Source organism: Lepus europaeus, chromosome 4 (assembly GCF_033115175.1).
Source record: "Lepus europaeus isolate LE1 chromosome 4, mLepTim1.pri, whole genome shotgun sequence".
Lineage (NCBI taxonomy): Eukaryota > Metazoa > Chordata > Mammalia > Lagomorpha > Leporidae > Lepus > Lepus europaeus.
The window spans coordinates 163,450,082-163,471,073 of NC_084830.1; the positions used below are offsets into that span (position 1 = coordinate 163,450,082).

A 20,992-nucleotide genomic window follows, 5' to 3' on the forward strand; every position below is an offset into this window, starting at 1 on the left:
GTATTTAAGGGGAAACATTTCCTTTAATAAAAGTGTCATTGAAAAATCGGCGTATAATGTGCTAGTTAATTAGCACAAGCTGGTAGCCTCAGACAACAGAAATTGATTCTCTCATGCTTCTGGAGTACAGGAGTCCAAAATCAAGGAGCCGGCAGGGCCATACTCCTCCCGTGGCCCCAGAGAGTCCTCCTGCCTCCTCCCAACCCTGCTGTTCTTCAGTCTGTGAACAGTCTCTGCCTGCATCTTCACGTGACTGCCTTCCCCGTGCCTCTGTGTCTGTGTCTCAGATCTCCCCTCCTCTCTCTTGCAAGGACACCAGTCATTGGATATAGAGCCCCCTAAATCCAGCATGAGCCCATCTTTAGATACTTGATCGAATTATATCTATGAATATAATGCACTTTTTTGTACTGAGGTCGCGCTCACAGGTATTGAGGGTTAACATTTGAATGTAGCTTTGTGGTGGGGTGCGAGTCTAACCCACTAATGTGGGAAAGAATGGGTCTCCCCTCTCCTAGGCTAGCCTATGCTGAGTCAGCAAATTGGTCTTGGCCTTCATTTCTTCTGTGTAATTACTCTTTTAAATTAATTAAGATCCCTGCTGCCCAAGTCAGGAGAGGGAGCTGGTCTTTCCGCTCAGCCACCTGTCTTTCTTTCCATGACAGGCTTACCACACCCCCTTCCATTGGATTTTTTCTGCTGACTAACAGTTATTAAATAATAAAGCATAGCCCAAAATAAACATGTTTATCCTTCTTTAGTTTGCAAAGATGTTCTCTGAGTCCAGAGCTTTTAAAACTAAACTGGATTTTTAGACCTAGATATTATTTTAAGCAGATGTGTGGCATGCATACCTACCATCAAAAATGACTAGAAGGAGTTGTCTTTATATGGTTAGAAAAAATGTAAGTACTTTTCTGTTTCTGTTTTTCATTTTCATCTAAATTTCCCACGAGGAATATGCTTTACTTTTATAATTAGAAGGAGAACATTTTTTAAACTTGAGCAGTTTCAGTGGAGTTTTCATAATGGTCCAGGACCATTTGTATTTTTAAAAAAGCAAGGTGAGGGGCTGGCACTGTGTCGTAGCAGGTAAAGCCGCTGTTTGCAGTACCAGCATCTCATATGGCGCCGATTTGAGTCCTGGCTATTCCACTTCTGATCCAGCTCCCTGCTGGCCTGCCTGGGAAAGCAGTGGAAGATGGCCCCAAGTACTTGGGCCCCTGTACCCACGTGGGAAACCCAGAGGAAACTCTTGGCTCCTGGCTTCAGATTGGCCCAGCCCCAGTTGTTGAGGCCATCTGGGGAGTGAACCAGAGGATGGAAGATCTCTCTCTTTCTGTAACTCTGCCTTTCAAATAAATAAGTAAACCTTAAAAAAAAAAGAAAAAAAGGGCAAGGCGAGCAGGTCCAAGGGGGTTCTAGACTTCCTAGAACTCCGACCACTGACAGTTCTGTCTATAGCATGGGCACTTCGGGGTTGGGAGTGATATTAACATTGTTAATTATTCAGCACCTCATATCCTCCTGCAGTGGAAACTGAAATACAAATCTGTACCAGGCAGGTTTCCTGGTTGCTGATGGGAAAACAGACCCTCCCATTTGCCATGTGGCCTAACAGGGCGGCTGAACCAGCACCCATTGCTTGTTTCAGGGACCATTCCACAGTGGGCTCTGCAATCTGTCACCAGCAGGTGCTTTTCTTGTCTTGGAGGTACTTGGAGTTTGACCCTGTGTCTGGACTGTGATGGGGATGATGTGTGTCTGCCCACCTCCGGTTCCTGGAAGCCTTCGCAGAGCAGGGGCCCTGGGAGCTGTTTCACTACTGAGTGCAATTTGCTCCGAGGGAATTTTCCTATTTTGGCTCCTAATGTGCTGATGAATTATTGAAATTTCAATTACTTTTGATTCCCAAGTTAGCAGGATGGAGACTTTGCAACATTTAATATGAAAAAGCTTTCCACTAGCTTTTGGAGGCCCCTGTACCTTATCCCCGCCCCTGCCTGCCGGGGCTGCTTGGCTGGGCTGGCACTGGGCTGGACTCCTGGCTTGGCTCACTCCTCTCTGGGCCTAATGTGCTTCATGGCCTTGGAGGCTCTGAGGCCAGTGCTACCCTAGATGTGGTCCCTGACCAGCCACATGGCAGCATCTTGTGAGAACTATTAGATAATGTAGATTTCTGAACTTGAGGCCAACTATATCAGAACCCCTAGGGGTGGGGCCCTGGAATCTGGGAGATTCTGGTACACCTAAGGTTTGGAAAGCCCTTCCTTGAGTGTCCCGTTGCTAATTCTTGCCAGCAGACTTCGGTGCCCTCCCATAAGGCCTGTGGTGCCCTTTCAGAAGAATGCTGTACTTGACAGTCAAGGATAACAAAATGGCCGATTTCTGGAAGTTATCTTTCCCTGTTTAGAATACTTGGCACATTCTGGGTATTTCAGTTCTGCGCAGGTAAATGTGTGTCTTAAATGCAATGCAAAAGGCCCTGAGTTTCTGTTTTGTACACGAGGGCTGTTTAAGTGTTCGTTTCCACTATCCCAGGATATTCCTACCCTGAGTCCTTATGCAAAAGCTGCTGGTGCCATCACCTTATCTTTTCTCAGCCTCGCCTCCCTCCCAGTGCAGATGTCTCCTCCAAACCGTGCACGTTCAGTGATGTGCAGTTGTTCAAACGCAGCTGTGCTCTGACACCTGTGCCCTGTGACAGCTCTTGTCTCCCCACCCCAGTTCTGCCACACCAAAGCCAGCCTGCCCTCATCAAGCGCAGAGTGACTTCATAGGGAGTACAGTCTTCCTGCAGGGTCCAGGGCATTTGTGTTGAAATTATGTGTCTATGTCCTCCTCTGAACCGAGCTGCAGAAGAAGAGATTTCTTCCTGGCTCCTGCGTCTGCAGTGCCCAGCACAGAGCCAGGCACGTGGGGCCAGGTGAATGAACATTCCTAACAGAGCTTCCCGGGCCTTCCGGGTAACAGAGTTCCCTCGTTTATGTAAAGAGCCGGTGGTGGTCAGTGGCAGGTCCACTTAGGAATACAGTGACTTTTATATATAAGAACTTGATCAGTTTAGCTTTCCAGTAAGGCTGATTCCTGCATACAGACAAAGTGTCTGCCATCCACCCATCTGGTCTTCTGCCCTTTGCCTGGGGAACTGCCAGCTGTGTCTGAAGACCGTTATGCTTTCAGGTTCGAGAGCTTCAAACTCGACTGCAGAGCGTGCAGGCCACTGGTCCCTCCAGCCCCGGCCGCCTCACTGCCCCCAGCCGCCCTGTGAACCCCAGCACCGGAGAGCTGAGCACCAGCAGCAGCAGCAATGACGTTCCCATTGCCAAGGTGAGTGCTGAGGACAGGACAGTGTGGGTGGGGCACCTTCTGCTATGTGGGAGCTTGCCATTGTGCAGGCGAGCCCGCAGCTCCCCCGGGGCTTCCTGCACTGGAGCTGCAGGGAGAGATAACCCACTAAGTGTTTCGTGTCTCTCTCGGCTGCAACCTGGACCCCAGATCTCATTAATCAGTCGGCTGGAGAATGTCACAGCTGACAAGTCCCTGTTCCGAGTGAGACGTTCTGTCAGGTGTGATAACACTTGCCGGTGGATGCAGAGTTGCTCTCAAGGACTACAGTCCGGCCCAGTGGGGGTCCCTGTGTGATGAACCAGCGATCTCCCTGCTCACAAGTGTGACAGTTCTGCCAGCCAGCATGCCATGGCCATCCTAAGAAGCAGCTACACCCGGTCTCTGCCACAGCCCCCAGGGGGACTGCTAAGATGATGCTGCCCCCGCCTGCTCAGCTCCACAGTGGGTTTGGTTCTCAGCAGTCCAGTGTAGTAGGTTAGGTTAAAGCAGTATTTCTCAGCAGGAAGTGATTTTGTCTCCAGGGTACCTTTGGCAGTGCCAAGGGGGATTTTTGATAGTCACAGCTGGAGTGCTGCTGGCATCGTGTGGCTGGATACCAGGGATGCCACCAAACAGAACCACCCCCACAACAGAGTCACCCATGTGAAGTGCCAGCAGCGCCGAGCACCGAAGCCCCGGCCTAGCCGACCATAGAAAGAGTGGACAAGCGAGTCGCCTTTCAGAATTTAAATAGACTATTGAGTTGATACGGTTGAAAGTAAGCCTTGTATGTACATAGCCCCAAACAGTTTACCTAAGGAGTGATGTGTACTTCTTTTGATCATTTTTTGTTTTGTTTTTTAAGATTGCTGAGAGGGTAAAGCTGTCAAAGACAAGGTCCGAGTCCTCCTCATCTGACCGGCCGGTCCTGGGCTCAGAAATCAGCAGCATAGGGGTGAGTGGTCCTGGAGGCCAGGCGAGAACGTGCCCACAAGAGCTGCCCAGACTGTGGCTTCTGATGCAGCACCCCCAGACTTCACCAACAGTAACCAGTTAATTATCGTGATAAGTCGTACTCCGCTTCCTTCCAGAGGATCAGATTATAATGTAAACCGCTTTCCACTTGGTGAATGACTTGGTCAGGTTTAAAGGAGGTTTTCTTCCCCCTCTATTGAAACCATTCAAGTAAAGAAACGACCGAGGCCAGCACCACGGCTTACTAGGCTAATCCTCCCCGTGCGGCACTGGCACCCCGGGTTCTAGTCCTGGATTTTGTCCCAACTGCTCCTCTTCCAGTCTAGCTCTCTGCTGTGGCCCGGGAAGGCAGTGGAGGATGGCCCAAGTGCTTGGGCCTTGCACCCTCATGGGAGACCAGGAGAAGCACCTGGCTCCTGGCTTCGGATCAGCGCAGCGCGCCAGCAGTAGCAACCATTTGGGGGGTGAACCAATGGAAGGAAGACCTTTCTCTCTCTCTCTCTCTCACTCTCACTCTCACTTCACTGTCTAACTCTGCCTGTCCAAAAAAAAAAAAAAAAGAAAGAAAGAAAGAAAAGAAAAGAAATGACCGAGGCTTAGTTCCTAGTGATGTAGATGAAAATGTTGAGCTGTCTGCTTTCTGTCACCTGCTGCGGCAGAGACCAGAGTCCTGGTGCTGTCAGAGAACCGTGCATCTGCTCTGCCTCCTGAAAGGGAAGGTGCTCTCCCCTCAGGCCGCTGCTGCCTTTGAAGTGTAACTCAGCCCAGGCAAGATCAGCACCGTCCAGTTCAGGTCTGGGGTTTTCATCCCGGAGCCATGGGCCTCTGGGCCTGGAAGAACTGATGGGTGGTGAAAACGGGGCTGTTTCCCTTGATTCAGGGATGCTTTCTGGGTGGAGGATACGGCTGGAAGAGCCCGCTCTTTGATCCTCGGGGCCGAGGAGAGCCTAGGGAATATTTTTAAGGCTCCTGATTTTGAATTTCGCCCTGAATACAAATTGCACGTATTCAGATCCAGGCCAGAGTCCAGTGGTGAGAAGAAAGGGAGAAGCCTACACCCTGACTACAGTACAGAGGGACCCCAGCGTGCAGTGGCGGGCTGTTCAGGAGGAGCCAGAAGTCCAGACTTTGTTCAGCACCCAGAATATAGAGACGAAAAGGTCTGGTGAGCCCAGCATTGCTGCCCACCAGTATGTGTTGGGTGCGTGCAGCTTTATTTTTGTCCTGTCTTCTGTATGCTTTTCGAGTGGTTGCTCTTCATACCAGAATTAGACAGACTGAGAAGCCTTAGAGTCGGCGTGCCATGGTCTTAGATTCCCTGGGGAGTGTCAGCTCTAAATGGTTTGCATCTGCCAGGTGACACTGTCCTTAGGGAAGCTTCTGCTTGCGTGTGCAGGTCTCCAGCAGTGTGGCTGAGCACCTGGCCCACTCGCTCCAAGACTGCTCCAACATCCAAGAGATTTTCCAGACACTCTACTCACATGGCTCTGCCATCTCTGAAAGCAAGATTCGAGAGTTTGAGGTGGAAACAGAGCGGCTGAATAGGTAAGGAGAGTCCTGTGTGTTTGACCCCATCCCTTTCCCAAAGTTGATGCGGGTTGGTTTGTGCACTGTGACGTGGGTACAGCTGTCAGCTAGAGAGGCGGTTTCCAGCGTCTGGGCCACTGGAGCACTGGGAACAGTAGCCAGGGCTGATTTCAGGGAGTGCAGCCCTCTGCAGTCACCCAGGGCCTAGTCCTTGGGTGCTTTGCTGCTCTGCTCTTAGGCTGTTGCTGTTCTGAATTGTGAATAATTCAGAAACAAGACACTTCACTGTTTGATTTTGCACAGAATTACATAGCAGGTCCTGAGGGCAGTCCACAGATTGGCAAGTAGGTCACAGAGGGCTGTAGAGAACCACAGACCAAAGGCCTGGAATGTTCTGTCAGTGTCCCGGGACGCCGGGAACTCCCAGGAACCAGCAGAGGCACGTGGTCAAGATGGTTCTGGCAGTGGCCAGACCTGCTGCTTTGACTCTCCCTGCTCTTCCTGGTGATTTCCTAATTTTATGTCTGCTTTTTGCAAATGCGCCCAACCCTGAGTCCCCACATTCTGTGCTGTTCTGTTTCAAATCTGTTTACCAGACAGCCAGTTTTAGGGATTTTCCTCCAAGTCTCACGGCAGGGGGAGCAGGAGTTTGCTGTCTCAGCTTCTGGTGAAGGCTGGTGTGTCATCCCCCTGGGGAGGCAGTTGCTCGGACAGCACAGGAGGACCCTGGCCAAGCCACGGCACCAGTCTGACTCAGCAGGTTCCATGGTGGCAGGCTGGCCTCTGAGGCCGCACGCACAAGTAGTGTGGCTGCCATGACCCTCCCGTCCTCACTGGGGGAATGTAGTGAGAGTTCGGAAGATTTGTGAGCTCATCAGGAAGACATGTGGAGACTGTTCCCCACCACTGTTGCTTAATTCCATTCCTCTTGTGTATGGCGAGACAGAATTAAATTGCCCTGTCAGTCCTCCCTGATTTGAAGCTCTGTGAGGTAGTTCTTGAGAACTAAGGAAATGTGGCAATCTGGGTCACTTTGAATCTTGAAATTAATGGTTTCCTTATTAAATCCAAGACAGTGAAGAGGGACGGCCCCAATGCAGGCCCCCATACCAGGGAAGCAGCAGCAGCTTTCTGGGTTTTGCTGGCCTGGGAGCCACGTGTGCCCTTTGCAGTTTACTGAAGTCGGGCACCTTCCAGGGGCCTCAGTTCAGTGAGGAGCTCTTCGCTGCGGTTCTGGGATTTAAGCTGTTTCACAGCTGGATTTTGGGGTCCTTGCTGCTCAATTGTGTGTGCCCAGGAGAGACAGAAGAAGGGGGAATCCTTGGTGCTGGTAGCTCGCGTTGTTCTGGTGTCTGACAGTTCACAGGAGGCTCCCACTTAGCCACTTAGTCCTCCACAGGACTTACCCTCTTAGAGGGTACTTACTTTCTTAGAAATGCAGAAACTGGAGCCTGCTCCATGACGCAGTGGGTTAGTCCTCCTCCTGCGCCACAGGCATCCCACATGGGCACCGGTTCTAGTCCCAGCTGCTCTTCCTCCAATCCAGCTCTCTGCTGTGGCCTGGGAAAGCAGTGGAGGATGGCCCAGGTGCTTGGGCCCCTGTACCCACCTGGGGGACCAGGAGGAAGCACCTGGCTCCTGGCTTCAGATCAGCACAGTTCTGCTCGTTGTGGCCACCTGAGGAGTGAACCAACGGATGGAAGGCCTTTCTCTGTCTCTCCCTCTCACTGTCTGTAACTCTCTCAAATAAAGAAATAAAATCTTGATTAAAAAAAAAAAAAGGGAAGAAAGAAGGGGAAGGGAGGGGAGGGGAGGGGACTGAACAGCCAGGGAAGAAGTCAGCTCCTGCTCTTTGTTCTGTTTCCATCGTCCCTTTTGTGGTCATAACTACAGCTGGAACCTGTGGTTCTGCGTGCCCACGTGTGGTGTGGAACTCTCAAAGTTGAAGGCTTATTTGCCTTCAAGAAACCCTGTGTTGCCCTGAGGGGCTGTACCAAACAGAAGGAGCATTTCCTCCCTTAGAACACCTGCTCTGCAGGCCTGGAAAGCCAAGACCCTGTGCCAAAAGTTGTCCTCTATGAAGGACCTCGGTGGCTGAGACCCCAGTGGAAAGGGCCATCAAAGAAGGAGCTACTTTTCTCTGAAGGGAGGGAAGAAGTTCCACTTTGCTACAGCCTTGTCTAAACACTGACAGTGTTTGTGGATTCAAAAGCCTTCCACAGCCTAGGCAGCTCATGTCAAGAGCCTCGGGTGATCACTGACAGCATACATAAGAGTGTTAATTGTTAAATTAACAATAGGAGTCATTGTGCACTAACTTTCCATACAGGACCTTTTTCCTCAAAGAGTTGTGTTATAATTATGTCTAAGTGCTTGCAAAAGATGTGTCATTAGGCCGGTGCTGTGGCTCAACTGGCTAATCCTCCGCCTTGCGGCGCCGGCACACCAGGTTCTAGTCCTGGTTGGGGCCCCGGATTCTATCCCGGTTGCCCCTCTTCCAGGCCAGCCCTCTGCTATGGCCCAGGAAGGCAGTGGAGGATGGCCCAAGTGCTTGGGCCATGCACCCACATGGGAGACCAGGAGAAGCACCTGGCTCCTGGCTTCGGATCAGCACGGTGCGCCGGCCGCAGTGCGCTGGCCGCAGCGGCCATTGGAGGGTGAACCAGTGGCAAAAAGGAAGACCTTTCTCTCTGTCTCTCTCTCACTATCCACTCTGCCTGTCAAAAAACAAAAACAAAAAACAAAAAAGATGTGTCATTCTTGGGTGCTTCTTTAAAGTTAGTTAAGTTTCAGGGCCAGCGCCGTGGCTCACTTGGTTAATCCTTCGCCTGCAGTGCTGGTATCCCATATGGGTGCCAGTTCTAGTCCCGGCTGCATCTCTTCCAGTCCAGCTCTCTGCTGTGGCCCGGGAAGGCAGTGGAGGATGGCCCAAGTGCTTGGGCCCCTGCACCTGCATGGGAGACCAGGAAGAAGCACCTGGCTCCTAGCTTTGGATCGGTGCAATTCCAGCCATAGCGGCCATTTGGGGGGTGAACCAACGGAAGGAAGACCTTTCTCTCTGTCTCTCTCTCTCACTGTCTAATACTCTACCTGTCAAATAAATAAAATAAATAAATACAAAATAGTTAAGTTTCTAAACAAGAAGTGAAATTAACTTCAAGATGCAATGATTTTGAACAGCCCTTGTCTTGACCGTTGAACAGCTGTGTTTTATGTGTGTGTATGTGTGTGTGTGTGCAAATTGTTGAACTCTTTACTTAGTATAGAGTTGGTCTTCTGTGTATAAAATTAATTGAAAATGGATCTTAGTGGAGAATGGGACTGAGAATGAGAGACAGAAGAGGAGGAAGAGTGGGATGGCAGGTATGGTGGGAAGAATTACTGTATTCTTAAAGTTGTACTTATGAAATGCATGAAGTTTGTATTCCTTAAATAAAAGGTTTCTTTGGGAAATAATAAAATAAAGCACCTGCTCTGTGTTAGGCTGTTTGACATACAAAGCAAAGTAAAACAGAAGAGGTTAGAGGAGATAGACAAAGGACAAGGGGAGTATGAGCCAGCTCCAGGAAGGATGTCAGGACACTGACAGGAGCGGGGAGGGGTGCAGGGAAAGTGGCCCTGAAGGTGGGAGGTTTCCAATGAGGCGTCATGGAACAGAGGAGCAGCTTTCTGACAAACGAAGAGGTTAGGGAGAGCTGGACAGCACGGAACGAGGAGGGACATTCCACAGAGAGAGGGAAGCCGGAATTTGAGGCCATGCACAAATTTTGCTCTTTTTTTTTTTCTTTTTCTTTTTTCTTTTTTTTATTTTTTGACAGGCAGAGTGGACAGTGAGAGAGAGACAGAGAGAGAAAGGTCTTCCTTTTTGCTGTTGGTTCACCCTCCAATGGCCGCCGTGGTAGGCGCGCTGCTGCCGGCACACCGCGCTGATCCAAAGGCAGGAGCCAGGTGCTTCTCCTGGTCTCCCATGTGGGTGCAGGGCCCAAGGACTTGGGCCATCCTCCACTGCACTCCCTGGCCACAGCAGAGAGCTGGCCTGGAAGAGGGGCAACCGGGACAGGATCGGTGCCCCGACCGGGACTAGGACCCGGTGTGCCGGCGCCGCAGGCGGAGGATTAGCCTGTTGAGCCACGGCGCCGGCCCCAAATTTTGCTCTTTAAGTATAACTGGAAGTTGTTAAAATGGCTTAGGGCTGGCACTGTGGTGTAGTAGCTGAAATCCTCCACCTATAGCACCGGCATCCCATACGGTCACCGGTTCGAGTCCCAGCTGCTGTGTTTCCGATCTAGCTCCCTCCCTGCTGATGGGCCTGGGAAAGCACCGAAGACGACCTAAGCCCTGGGGCCCCTGCACCCACGTGGGAGACTTGAAAGAGGCTTCTGGACGGCCGGCGCCACGGCTCACTAGGCTAATCCTCCGCCTGTGGTGCCGGTACCCCAGGTTCTAGTCCCGGTTGGGGCAACGGATTCTGTCCCGGTTGCTCTTCTTCCAGTCCAGCTCTCTGCTGTGGCCCGGGAAGGCAGTAGAGGATGGCCCAAGTCCTTTGGCCCTGCACCTGCATGGGATACCAGGAGGAAGCACCTGGCTCCTGGCTTTGGATCGGCGCAGCGCCGGCCGTGGCGGCCATTTGGGGGGTGAACCAATGGAAAAGGAAGACCTTTCTCTCTGTTTCTCTCTCTCACTGTCTAACTCTGCCTGTCAAAAAAATAAATAAATACCCATGAGAGTATTTTAGGTATGGAAAGCCAAGACACTCTGGGGAAAAAAAAAAAAAAAAACCTAAATGAAAGATCTCTGCAAGTGAGATCCCAGTGGAAAGAACAGGGCCATCAAAGAAGGAGGTACCTTTCTCTGAAGGGAGGAGAAAACTTCTACTTTGACTATGACCCTGTCAGAATAAGATCGAAGTCGGCGAACCCTAAAGGCTTCCATAGCCTTGGAAACTCATGACTAGAGCCTAGGGAGATTATTGATGCCATAAACAAGAGTGTCAAATTGTTAAGTCAACAACAGGAGTCACTGTGTGCTTACGTCTCATGTGCGATCTGTCCTTAATGTGTTGTCCAATGTGAAGTAACGCTATAACTAGTACTGAAACAGTATTTTTACACTTTGTGTTTCTGTGTGGGTGCAAACTGATGAAATCTTTATTTAGTATATACTGAATCGATCTAATGTATATAAAGATAATTGAAAATGAAAAAATAAACTTGGTTTTAAATTGGACATTGCATAGAAAATTAATCAATTTTTAAAAAATATCATGTAGGATCTCTGTCTTTAATGTGCTGTACATTGTGATTTAATGCTATAACTAGTACTCCAACAGTATTTTTCACTTTGTGTTGCTATGTGGGTGCAAACTGTTGAAATCTTTACTTAATATGTACTAAACTGATCTTCTGTATATAAAGAGAATTGAAAATGAATCTTGATGTGAATGGAAGGGGAGAGGGAGTGGGAAAGGGGAGGGTTGCGGGTGGGAGGGAAGTTATGGCTGGGGGAGCCATTATAATCCATAAGCTGTACTTTGGAAATTTATATTCATTAAATAAAAGTTTAAAAAATAAATAAATAAATAAAGTAAAAAGAAAGAGGCTCCTGGCTTCAACCTGGTCCAGCCCTGGCCGTTGCGGCCATTAAGCGGATGTAAGATTTTCATTCTCTCTTCCTCAGCCTCTGCTTCTCTGTAATTCTGACTTTGCAATAAATAAACCTTTAATAAATAAAATGGTTTTAAATGAGGGAGGAACAGGGTCTTATTTACTATTGGAACGATCACTCGGGTGAAAAATGGAAAGGCTGGGAGCGAGAGAGTGGGAACAGAGGGCCAGGGCAGCCCATTGAGACGGCCTCAGGACCAGATCAGGATGTGTGTGGTGGCACAGTCAACAGAAACCTCAGCTGGGTTAGACTGGGATGCGAGAGACAGGGGTGGTCTTGAAGAAGACGCTGGGGCTGGGTTTGAGGGGTGGTGTTCACTGAGATGGCAAGATAGGGGAGGACAAGGTTTGGGAGAAACCAAGAATCCCTTTTTGGAGTGCTAATGCAAGATGGCTGTGGGCCTCCCGTGGAAACGTCAGTGGCATGCAGAAGAGGCCTGAGCCGGAGGAGTTTGGAGCCATGGAAACCCAGATGCCTGTTGAAGTGGCGCTGAGTGACGTTACCCAGAGTGCAGTTACTGACAGAAGGGCCCAGGACCAAGAGCTGAGCCAACGCCAGCCTCGCAGATGTGACAGAGAGTAAGGAGACTGAGAAGAAGTGGTCTCTAAGGCGGGACAGAAAGCAGCAGAGCCTTCAAGACCTGAGTGAGGGGCCGAGCGTGTGGCCGAGCAGGGCCCTGCGGAGCTCTGGGAGCCCACTCACGGGGACCGAACATTCCCTGGAGCGAGCTGGCAAGTCAGCGAGGCAGTGGGGACCATGTCAGGACGTCTTGACCTGAACAAGGGCAGGGGAAGCTTGTGACGCCTTGCCTCGACTTGACCCTGGGGTTGCAGAGCCTGACGGGCAGTTCCGGACTCGCCCAGCGCCACGCACTGTGGCAGACAGCCCCGTGTTCTGCTCTGAGATGTGACTAAGATTTGTCTCAAGGCAGGTTGCCTCCAAGCCCCGAATGTTCGGGAGTCATTTGCACGTCTGTGTCTTTAAGACTTTGTGGTCAGAGCACGACGAAAGAGCATGCCCCATGGAAAGTGAATCCCCTCCTCCAGGGCATTCATGTCCCAGGACACAAAGTGGGGAAGATGAAGTTTCGGGTTTTGTTTAACTTGCCGCAAACTCATTTGTGCTGAGTATGCACTTTTTTTTTTTTTAAGCTTTTATTTAATGAATATAAATTTCCAAAGTACAGCTTATGGATTACAATGGCGAGTATGCACTTCTAAATCCAATAAAACTTGAGAGTTCCCAGGACTTGGGCCACCAGGAGTTAAAGTTGCTGCTTTGTAGCCTGGAAGGAGCATTGGTTGCTGTCTACAGTTCCTGGTTCATTTCACATTTACAAGCTCTTAGGGGCATATTCTTGGGTGTACGTGTGGGTTCATCTTGTACTTCTGTTCCACAGTGAATGTTTGATAGCACGTAATCTGGCCAAATTGCCTCATTCAGATCCCTGGACAAAGTACTTATCCTTCTGTGCCTCAATTTCTTCATCTGAGAAATGGGTATAATAATACTTCATTCAAAAGGTAGTGGGAGTATGGTTTAGGAAAGACTAGAAACACATAGGTATTGGAGCAGGGGTTGTGGTGTAGCCTGTTAAGCTGTTGCTTGGGACGCCCACCTACTGTCTCAGAGTGTTGGTTCAAAGTCCCAGCTCCTCCGTTTCCTGTCCAGCTTTCTGCTGACATGCTGGGAGGGAGCAGATGATGGCCCAGGTGCTTGAATTCCTGCCACCCACTTGGGAGACCCAGGTGGAGTTCCTGGCTCCTGGTTTTGGCATGGCTTAGCCCCAGCTGTTGTGGGACACTTTGGGGAGTGAACCAGCAGGTAGGCGATCTCTCTGTTCTCTATTTCTCTGTCACTCTGCCTTACTAATAAATAAATATATCTTTAATAAAAAAGAAAAGCAGATGTAGCTGTTACTGCCGTACCCTGTCTCCCCTGTGCCTGTGGAGTGGGACTTAGTGACGTGCACTTGACATGACTCTCAGGATGCCCTTGGGGTCACATGGCTGTCCCCTTTCCTTGAGCCTCGCACAGAACCTGGCACATAGCACCTGTAGAATGGGTGGAGAAGTAACCGGGTGTGGGGGGGGGGGGGGGAGGCTGGCGCTGTGGTGCAGTGGGTTAATGCCCTGGCCTGAAGCGCTGGCATTCCATATGGGTGCCGGTTCTAGTCCTGGCTGCTCCTCTTCTGATCCAGCTCTCTGCTATGGCCTGGGAAAGCAGTTGAAGATGGCCCAAGTCCTTGGGCCCCTGCACCCACGTGGAAGACCTGGAAGAAGCTCCTGGTCCTTGGCTTCAGATTGGCACAGCTCCGGCTGTTGAATTGGGGAGTGAACCAGCGGATGGCATACCTCTCTCTCTGCCTCTCCTCTCTGTGTAACTCTGGCTTTCAAATAAATCTTAAAAAAAAAAAAAGAAAAGAAAAGAGCATCTGATTAAATCTTTTTTTAAAAAAAAAGTAACCAGGGGGCTTATTTTTATTTCTGATTCACATGAAATTTACTGATTCTTTTATTTGGAGTTGTTTCCTCAATTATTTTTGACAGTTAGATTTGTTAGAACATCTGACAAGTCCACATCCTGACATATTTCTGACCTGAATACAGATGAGACAACTAAAATAATAGTGAATTAATTAACAGTCCTCATGTAAAAGTGGTTTTTCTTCTTTTGTAGCCGCATTGAACACCTCAAATCCCAAAATGACCTCCTGACAATAACGCTGGAAGAATGTAAAAGCAACGCTGAGAGGATGAGTATGCTGGTGGGAAAATACGAGTCCAACGCCACAGCGCTGAGGCTGGCCCTGCAGTACAGGTGGGGAAGACGCACGCTCGCACCTTGGTAGCCACTTCAGATTCTTAGGACTGCAGCCATGATAAACCTTCTGTGTCAGAGCAGCAAACAGGCTGTCAGAAGACGTAGTCAGGGGGTTGGAGCAGTCGACATTGGTGTGATATGTACTGAAACTCGGTCAGGACCCTGTTGCAATCAAGAGAATAAAGGTCATGAATTTGCCATTAGTAAGGTATCTTTCTGATGACATATTCAAGTAAGGCTTTATTTAATTTAAGCAGTACTCAAAATGTTGATTTTTGTGTTATATATTTGCTTTTCTGGTATTTAATAATTTATATCTATAATTTATATTTTAAGTATAATGTATTCTGCTCGTTCAGTGTATCATAGTCTTTCATGTTGCTCAGTAGTGTCTTTTGAATAGCTGTATCCCTTGCATTGAGTTTATATATTTTTTATTTAATCATTTCTCTAAACAAATTTTAGACTTTCACAGACTTGATGTTGGAAATAATACTTAAGTAATATAGGTGACATCTTCATTTGTTTGAATCTTTTCTTTGAGATACAAATCTCTGAAACAGGAGGTATAGGTCAAAAGACGTGACTGTGTTTATGGTTCTTCAGATAGGCTGTCACTTTTTCCCCATAAAAACAAGCCATTTTGGAGGCAGCGTTGTGGTGTGGCAGGTTCAGCCACTGTTCACAGGGCCTGCATCCCATATGGGTGCCAGGTTAAGTCCTGGCTGCTCCACTTCTGATCCAGCTCCCTGCTCATGAGCCTGGTAAAGCTGCAGAAGATGGGCCAAGTGCATGGGCCCCTGCACCCAAGTGGGAGAGCCACACGAAGCTCCTGGTTTCCACCCAGCCCAGCACTGGCCATCTGGGGAGTGAACCAACAGATGGAAGATCTCTCTCTCCCCCCTCTTTTTCTCTGTAACTGTTTTCAAGTAAATAAATCATTTAGAAAAAAAAGTCATTTTAAATGACTATAACTCAGTTATTGGTGAGCAAGTGAAATAAAGACGTATCTCTCTCTTTTTTTTCTGCCCTATGAGCTTTGGAGTACATCTGCTTTTAAATTACTGCTTGTTTAAAGCTTACAACTGTGTTACAGTACTGTCTTCGTAGGTTTAATTTATTAGTGATACGGCTCCAGTATATTTGCCAAGGTGTCAGAGTGGCTGACTAATTGTAAACAACCTGGTAAAAAGTTGAGTACTGCTTTATGAAACATATTATCTTAAAAAAAAAAAAAAAAAAGTTAAACCAAAGTGTCTGAGACCAGAGCTGGAGAGCAGTAGTTATGGTTTGCAGACACTCACCGTGCAGACCCCAGAACAGGCTGCCGGCTGCCTGCGCCTGCCTCTGAGCACTTCCTCGCGGACACCGAATGTTCCGGCAGCTCCAGCCTGAGGCCTGGGCGACTGTGGAGGGCAGATGTGCCAGCACACGCCCCAGTAATTGAGCTCTTGTCCTTAGCTCTTACCAAGGGCAGTGAGAGTGAAGACAGTCATAGGCAGGTGGTCTCCTCATCAAAGCAGTGCTCTCCCTGCTCCGCTGGGGCAGCTGATCAGGTGTTGGCTTGGGGAGGAAGTCTTGCCACCATCAGCCTCCTGTCAGGGCTCCCGCAGGTGTCACGCACGTGTTCTACCCCATCTGGAGGGGGCCTGCATGGGCCCAGGTGCAGGAAAGGGACCGCTCACACGGTGGATGATGGACACAAAGTAGAATGCCGACCTTTTGAACTCCTCCTCTCATGAGAGAGCTTGTGGAGGCTGAGGCATGTTTTATGAGGGGATTTTACAAGCACCTTCTGTGCTGTCTGTGTAGCAACCACTAGCCATCTGTGGCTGTTGGACATACAAAGTATAGCTATTGCAATGGAGGAACCAAGCATTTCGTTTTATTGTAACTTAAAATGTTAAACATTTAAGTAGCCACATGTAACCAGTGGCTGCTGTATTGAGTTGTACAGTCTGGGTCACAGTCCTCTCCTCCAGGGTCTCCTACCAGTACCAGTTTGAGCTAAGTGGTTCTGGTCAAGCTATCAGCCAAGGCTGCGTCACCTGCAGAACCAGCTTCTGTGAGGCCCCGCTCCTGAGGTTGTTGGCTGGAGGACTCCACCCCCCAGAGCCAGCTGGGAGTGCTCAGGCCAGGGCAGCTGGCCTTCTCCAGAGCATGACACTGGGAGAGAGCGGAGTGGGAGGAGGTGACCAAGATGGCAGTCACATTGTTTCTGATAACCTGATTCTGGGTGTGACATGCCATCACCTCTGCCACATTCCTTAGTGACAGACCAGCCCTGGCACCAGCCCCTGGTCCCATAGCTCCACAGTGTACCAGAGTGCTGGGCTCAGTGGGCCACATGGAGGCCCACTCACCAGGGGACCACCCTTCTTGTCTAGCCTGCCATCCAAGGGGCAGAGATGTCCTGTGCCTCCTTTAGTGCTGTTCTTGAGTTTTTCTAGAACTTAGTTGAAGTCACAACAAGAACAATGGCAAACCTAACAGAATGAGCCACTCCCTTAGTCCAGGGGCTTTCCTGGGTGGTTTCCTGCTTACGTTGATGGTGAGACCCTGGGTTGCCTCCACCAGAGACCCAGCACAGGCTTTGGAGGGACCCCCTGCAGTCTGATACCACCACCTTAACCTTATGCTTGTGTTTCAGTGAGCAGTGCATCGAAGCTTATGAGCTTCTCCTGGCGCTGGCCGAGAGTGAGCAGAGCCTGATCCTGGGACAGTTCCGAGCGGCCGGTGTGGGCTCCTCCCCGGGTGAGTGCTCCGCCAGGCCCTTGGGCATACCTCCTGGTCTCGTTTTCTTGCCTCTGTGTTCTCCACTCGTCACCACTGCTGAGGCTGAGTCGTCTCACGGCAGCATGAAACATGCTTATCAAATGTGTTCTTCAGTGTCCCTCACGACTGAGTGGGCAACTTGTTGATGTTGATGCCACGAGACCTGGGGCAGAAACAATTACAGAAAAGGTAAAACAAACAGGCCTTAGAAGTCATAGTCTCCTCAGCTGACAGGGGGCCCAGGTGGAGCAGGAGGGCCCACCAGTAATGAATGGGCCGACTCTGGGGTGCTGCTGGCCGGGGGGCTTGTGCTGCCCATGGGGCCTTTGCCTCCTCTCACCGCTTTCTTGGCCACACTGACTCTCCTTCATCTCCAGTGTCCCGTGACTAAGCAGATGCTAACTCTCTGAGCCCCACTCCTCAGTAGAACGGGGCTGTCTGATGACCTGCCTTGTTCCCCCCCACACACACACACACACACACTCCACAGTGGAACGGGGTTGTCTGATGACCTGCCTTGTTCCCCCCCACACACACACACTCCACAGTGGAACAGGGCTGTCTGACCTGCCTTGTCCCCCCCCCCCCCCACACACACACACACACTCCACAGTGGAACGGGGCTGTCTGACCTGCCTTGTCCCCCCACACACACACACACACACTCCACAGTGGAACGGGGCTGTCTGACCTGCCTTGTCCCCCCCCACACACACACACTCCACAGTGGAATGGGGCTGTCTGATGACCTGCTTTGTTCCCCCCCACAGACACACACTCCACAGTGGAACGGGGCTGTCTGATGACCTGCCTTGTTCCCCCCCACACACACACTCCACAGTGGAACGGGGCTGTCTGATGACCTGCCTTGTTCCCCCCCACAGACACACACTCCACAGTGGAACGGGGCTGTCTGACCTGCCTTGTCCCCCCCCCCCCCCACACACACACACACACTCCACAGTGGAACGGGGCTGTCTGATGACCTGCCTTGCCCCCCCCCACACACACACACACTCCACAGTGGAATGGGGTTGTCTGATGACCTACCTTGCCCCCCCCCCCCACACACACACACACACACACACTCCACAGTGGAACGGGGCTGTCTGATGACCTACCTTGCCCCCCACACACACACACACACACACACACTCCACAGTGGAACGGGGCTGTCTGGTGGCTTGCCTTGTCTCCCCCCTCCACACACACACCCACTCCACAGTGGAATGGGGCTGTCTGATGACCTACTTTGCCCCCCACACACACACAGCCGGATCAAGGCCCTCCCTGCTCCCCTAACCCCACTTCTGTCCCTCAGTTTGAGTGAGTGGAGGGGTATCTTACCTACAAACGACATAAATGCAGCATCCTAGGCAGCAGCAGCTGCTGTAGTTTGGCCGTGAGTGTGGCTGGGCCCTGCACACTTTAGGAAAATAGCAGCACATACAATGCTTGAGAGGAAAGAGGCTAAGGAGGGAGCTTGCCCCTCTCAGTAACACGGCCCTACCTCCACTTCCTAACAGCAGCAGCTTGGAAGACCAAGGACAGGTATACAGGAAGCCAAAGTGGCCAGGTAACCCCAGAGCCGAAGGTGGGTGGTGACCAGACCCTCTGCCGCAGTGACTTGAGCTTGGTCTCAGGGCCCACAGCTCTTCAGGGAGCCTGCGTTCTGCTGGGCCTGACCTCACCCCTTCCAGGCACCTTCTGAATACATGCCTGTCCTCACCAGCTCCCTTGCCTCCCTGGAGCCTAGCTTTGCACTGACCCTCATGTGCTCTTCCTCCTCTGGTTTGGACATGCGCAGGACTCTGAAGAAGGAAGTGCTGGGCTGTGGGTGTTAATTTCCTGCTTTCCATCCAGGGCACCCACCGAGGGAGCAGGCCTTTATTTGTATGGGTGGCCATCTGCTCCTCCTACTCCTGGGTTTTCTCTTTCTTTTTTAGTAGTATTACATTCTCAGCCTCAAAGTGGAAATTCTGCCAGCATTTCCATTAGAAACCTCATTTTTCAGAGCCTTTTAACTGAACCATAAAACTTTACTCCTCCTATGAAACAGATCCTAAAATGATCTTGGCTGCTGTCAGGTTTTTAAAAATATGTATGTTAAGAGAAATGATCAATTAAAGGGAACAATCAATCATCTTTTTTCCAGTTTGTGTCAGAGGGATGTCTTAACCTGTTCCATCCTGAAAAGGCTTTTATGAGGCTTGTACCTGCTCAGTACAGTTCCTTGGTAGGAGCTAAAGGGGCATAAAAGTCTGCATTGAAGGTATTTGAAATCAGTAATGCAGTGCTTTGCACTTGCCTAGTACTGGGTAGCATCTGCATATGTATTTGTAAGGGGAGCCCGTCAGTGGTGATGTGCCTACTTCAGGACAGAATTCAGGTGGTCAGTTGGTGAGAGGTATGGAAGCTGTCCCTCTTGTTGAAGGAAGCCAGACATGTCAGAAACAGCCAGAGGGCGTTTGGTGAGTTCCAGCCTTTAAGACCTGCCCACCCGCTTTCTCCCCCTCTCACCAGGCCACGGCTGGTCTAATGCAGCCCCCACTAAGCGCCAGGCTCCCATTCTGCCAGCAGCACCCTGGCCTGTTATTCTACCCTAGTGTGCTGTACAGTTGCACAGCCAGGCAAGACCTCACTGGCGACACTGGCTCACAGTATCAGTTACTGTGGCTTTCTCTTTGTTTCTTGTTCACTTCGTAGGCATTCATTATATTCATTGGAGATGACTTAGGCTGGTGGTTTTCAAACCATGCCCTGGGAAGCCAGAGGAATTTCTTTGGACCCTGGCAGTGGGGTTGAAGGATGGAGAAGTTGAGTGTGTCCCCAAGTATTTCATTTGAAAATATTCCAGAGAGTGTGGATCAGCACTGCAGAAGTGGCTTGTTTGACCAGTACAATTTTTGTTTTGTTTCATAAGACTATAATTATTTTAGGTGAAAGGCAGACAGGGAAAGAGAGAGAGATCTGTTCCCCACATGGATGCATTGCCCAGGGCTGGGCTGTGGGTGCCTGGGACCCAAATATTAATGCTGCCTCCCATGGTGCACATTAGCAGGAACCTAGAATGGGAAGTAGAGGCAGGACTCAAATCCAGGCACTTTGGTGTGGGATGTGGGTATCCTAGCTTCTGTGCCAAATGCCCAGCCAAAACTTATTTTTTTAGAGCAGTTTTCAGTTCATAGCAAAATTGAGAAGGTGCAGAGATTTTTATCTCCCCCCTCCCCGACACATGCACGGCCCCCCCAACAGAGCAGTGCATATTTGTTAAAATTCGTGAGCCTACACTGACATGGCGTTTGCCCAGCGTACTGAGTCTGTAGTTTATATTGGGGTTCACTCTTGGTTTGGACAAGTGCATGTTCATGTGCATCCACCACTGTAGCTTCCTACAGAATGGTGTGACTGCCCTGAAGGCCCTCCGTGCTTCTCCTGTCCCTCCATCCCTCACCACCCCCAGTCCCTGACGTCACCCAGCTCCTGGATGTCTGCATAGTTTGGCATTTTCCAGCACCTTCGAAAACACACGAAAGTGAACATGAGCGCCCATGCTGGCTGCGTGCTCGTGCCCACCGTGCTCTGACATCCGAGCTCCAGCCCAGTTACAGGCTCCCAGGAGAGCTGAGTTTGCCACCACTACCAAGCTCAGAGAAGGGTCAGGGACAATGTTGATACATAAAATAGAGAGCATATATATTTTACATATATATATGTACATGTATATTTATGTATGCATATATATAAAATAATTTTCATCTGAACTGTTTTGTCTCACCTACACACAGTTTTTTTTTTTTTTTTTTTTTTTTTGACAGGCAGAGTGGACAGTGAGAGACAGAGACAAAGAGAAAGGTCTTCCTTTGCCGTTGGTTCACCCTTCAATGGCCGCCGCGGT

General features: G+C 50.1%; 1 protein-coding gene across 5 annotated transcripts in view; it reads left to right on the forward strand.

Annotated features, from left to right (window-relative positions):
* Positions 1 to 20,992, forward strand: part of MCC (MCC regulator of WNT signaling pathway) — a 446,585-nt gene that overhangs the window by 392,941 nt on the left and 32,652 nt on the right. For all 5 annotated transcript variants that reach the window (XM_062189308.1, XM_062189312.1, XM_062189309.1 and 2 more), the window contains 5 exons: positions 3,184 to 3,330; positions 4,196 to 4,285; positions 5,702 to 5,850; positions 14,176 to 14,316; positions 16,970 to 17,073. In XM_062189308.1, the coding sequence (XP_062045292.1) occupies positions 3,184 to 3,330; positions 4,196 to 4,285; positions 5,702 to 5,850; positions 14,176 to 14,316; positions 16,970 to 17,073 (631 nt within the window). The remainder of the gene's footprint in view (positions 1 to 3,183; positions 3,331 to 4,195; positions 4,286 to 5,701; positions 5,851 to 14,175; positions 14,317 to 16,969; positions 17,074 to 20,992) is intronic.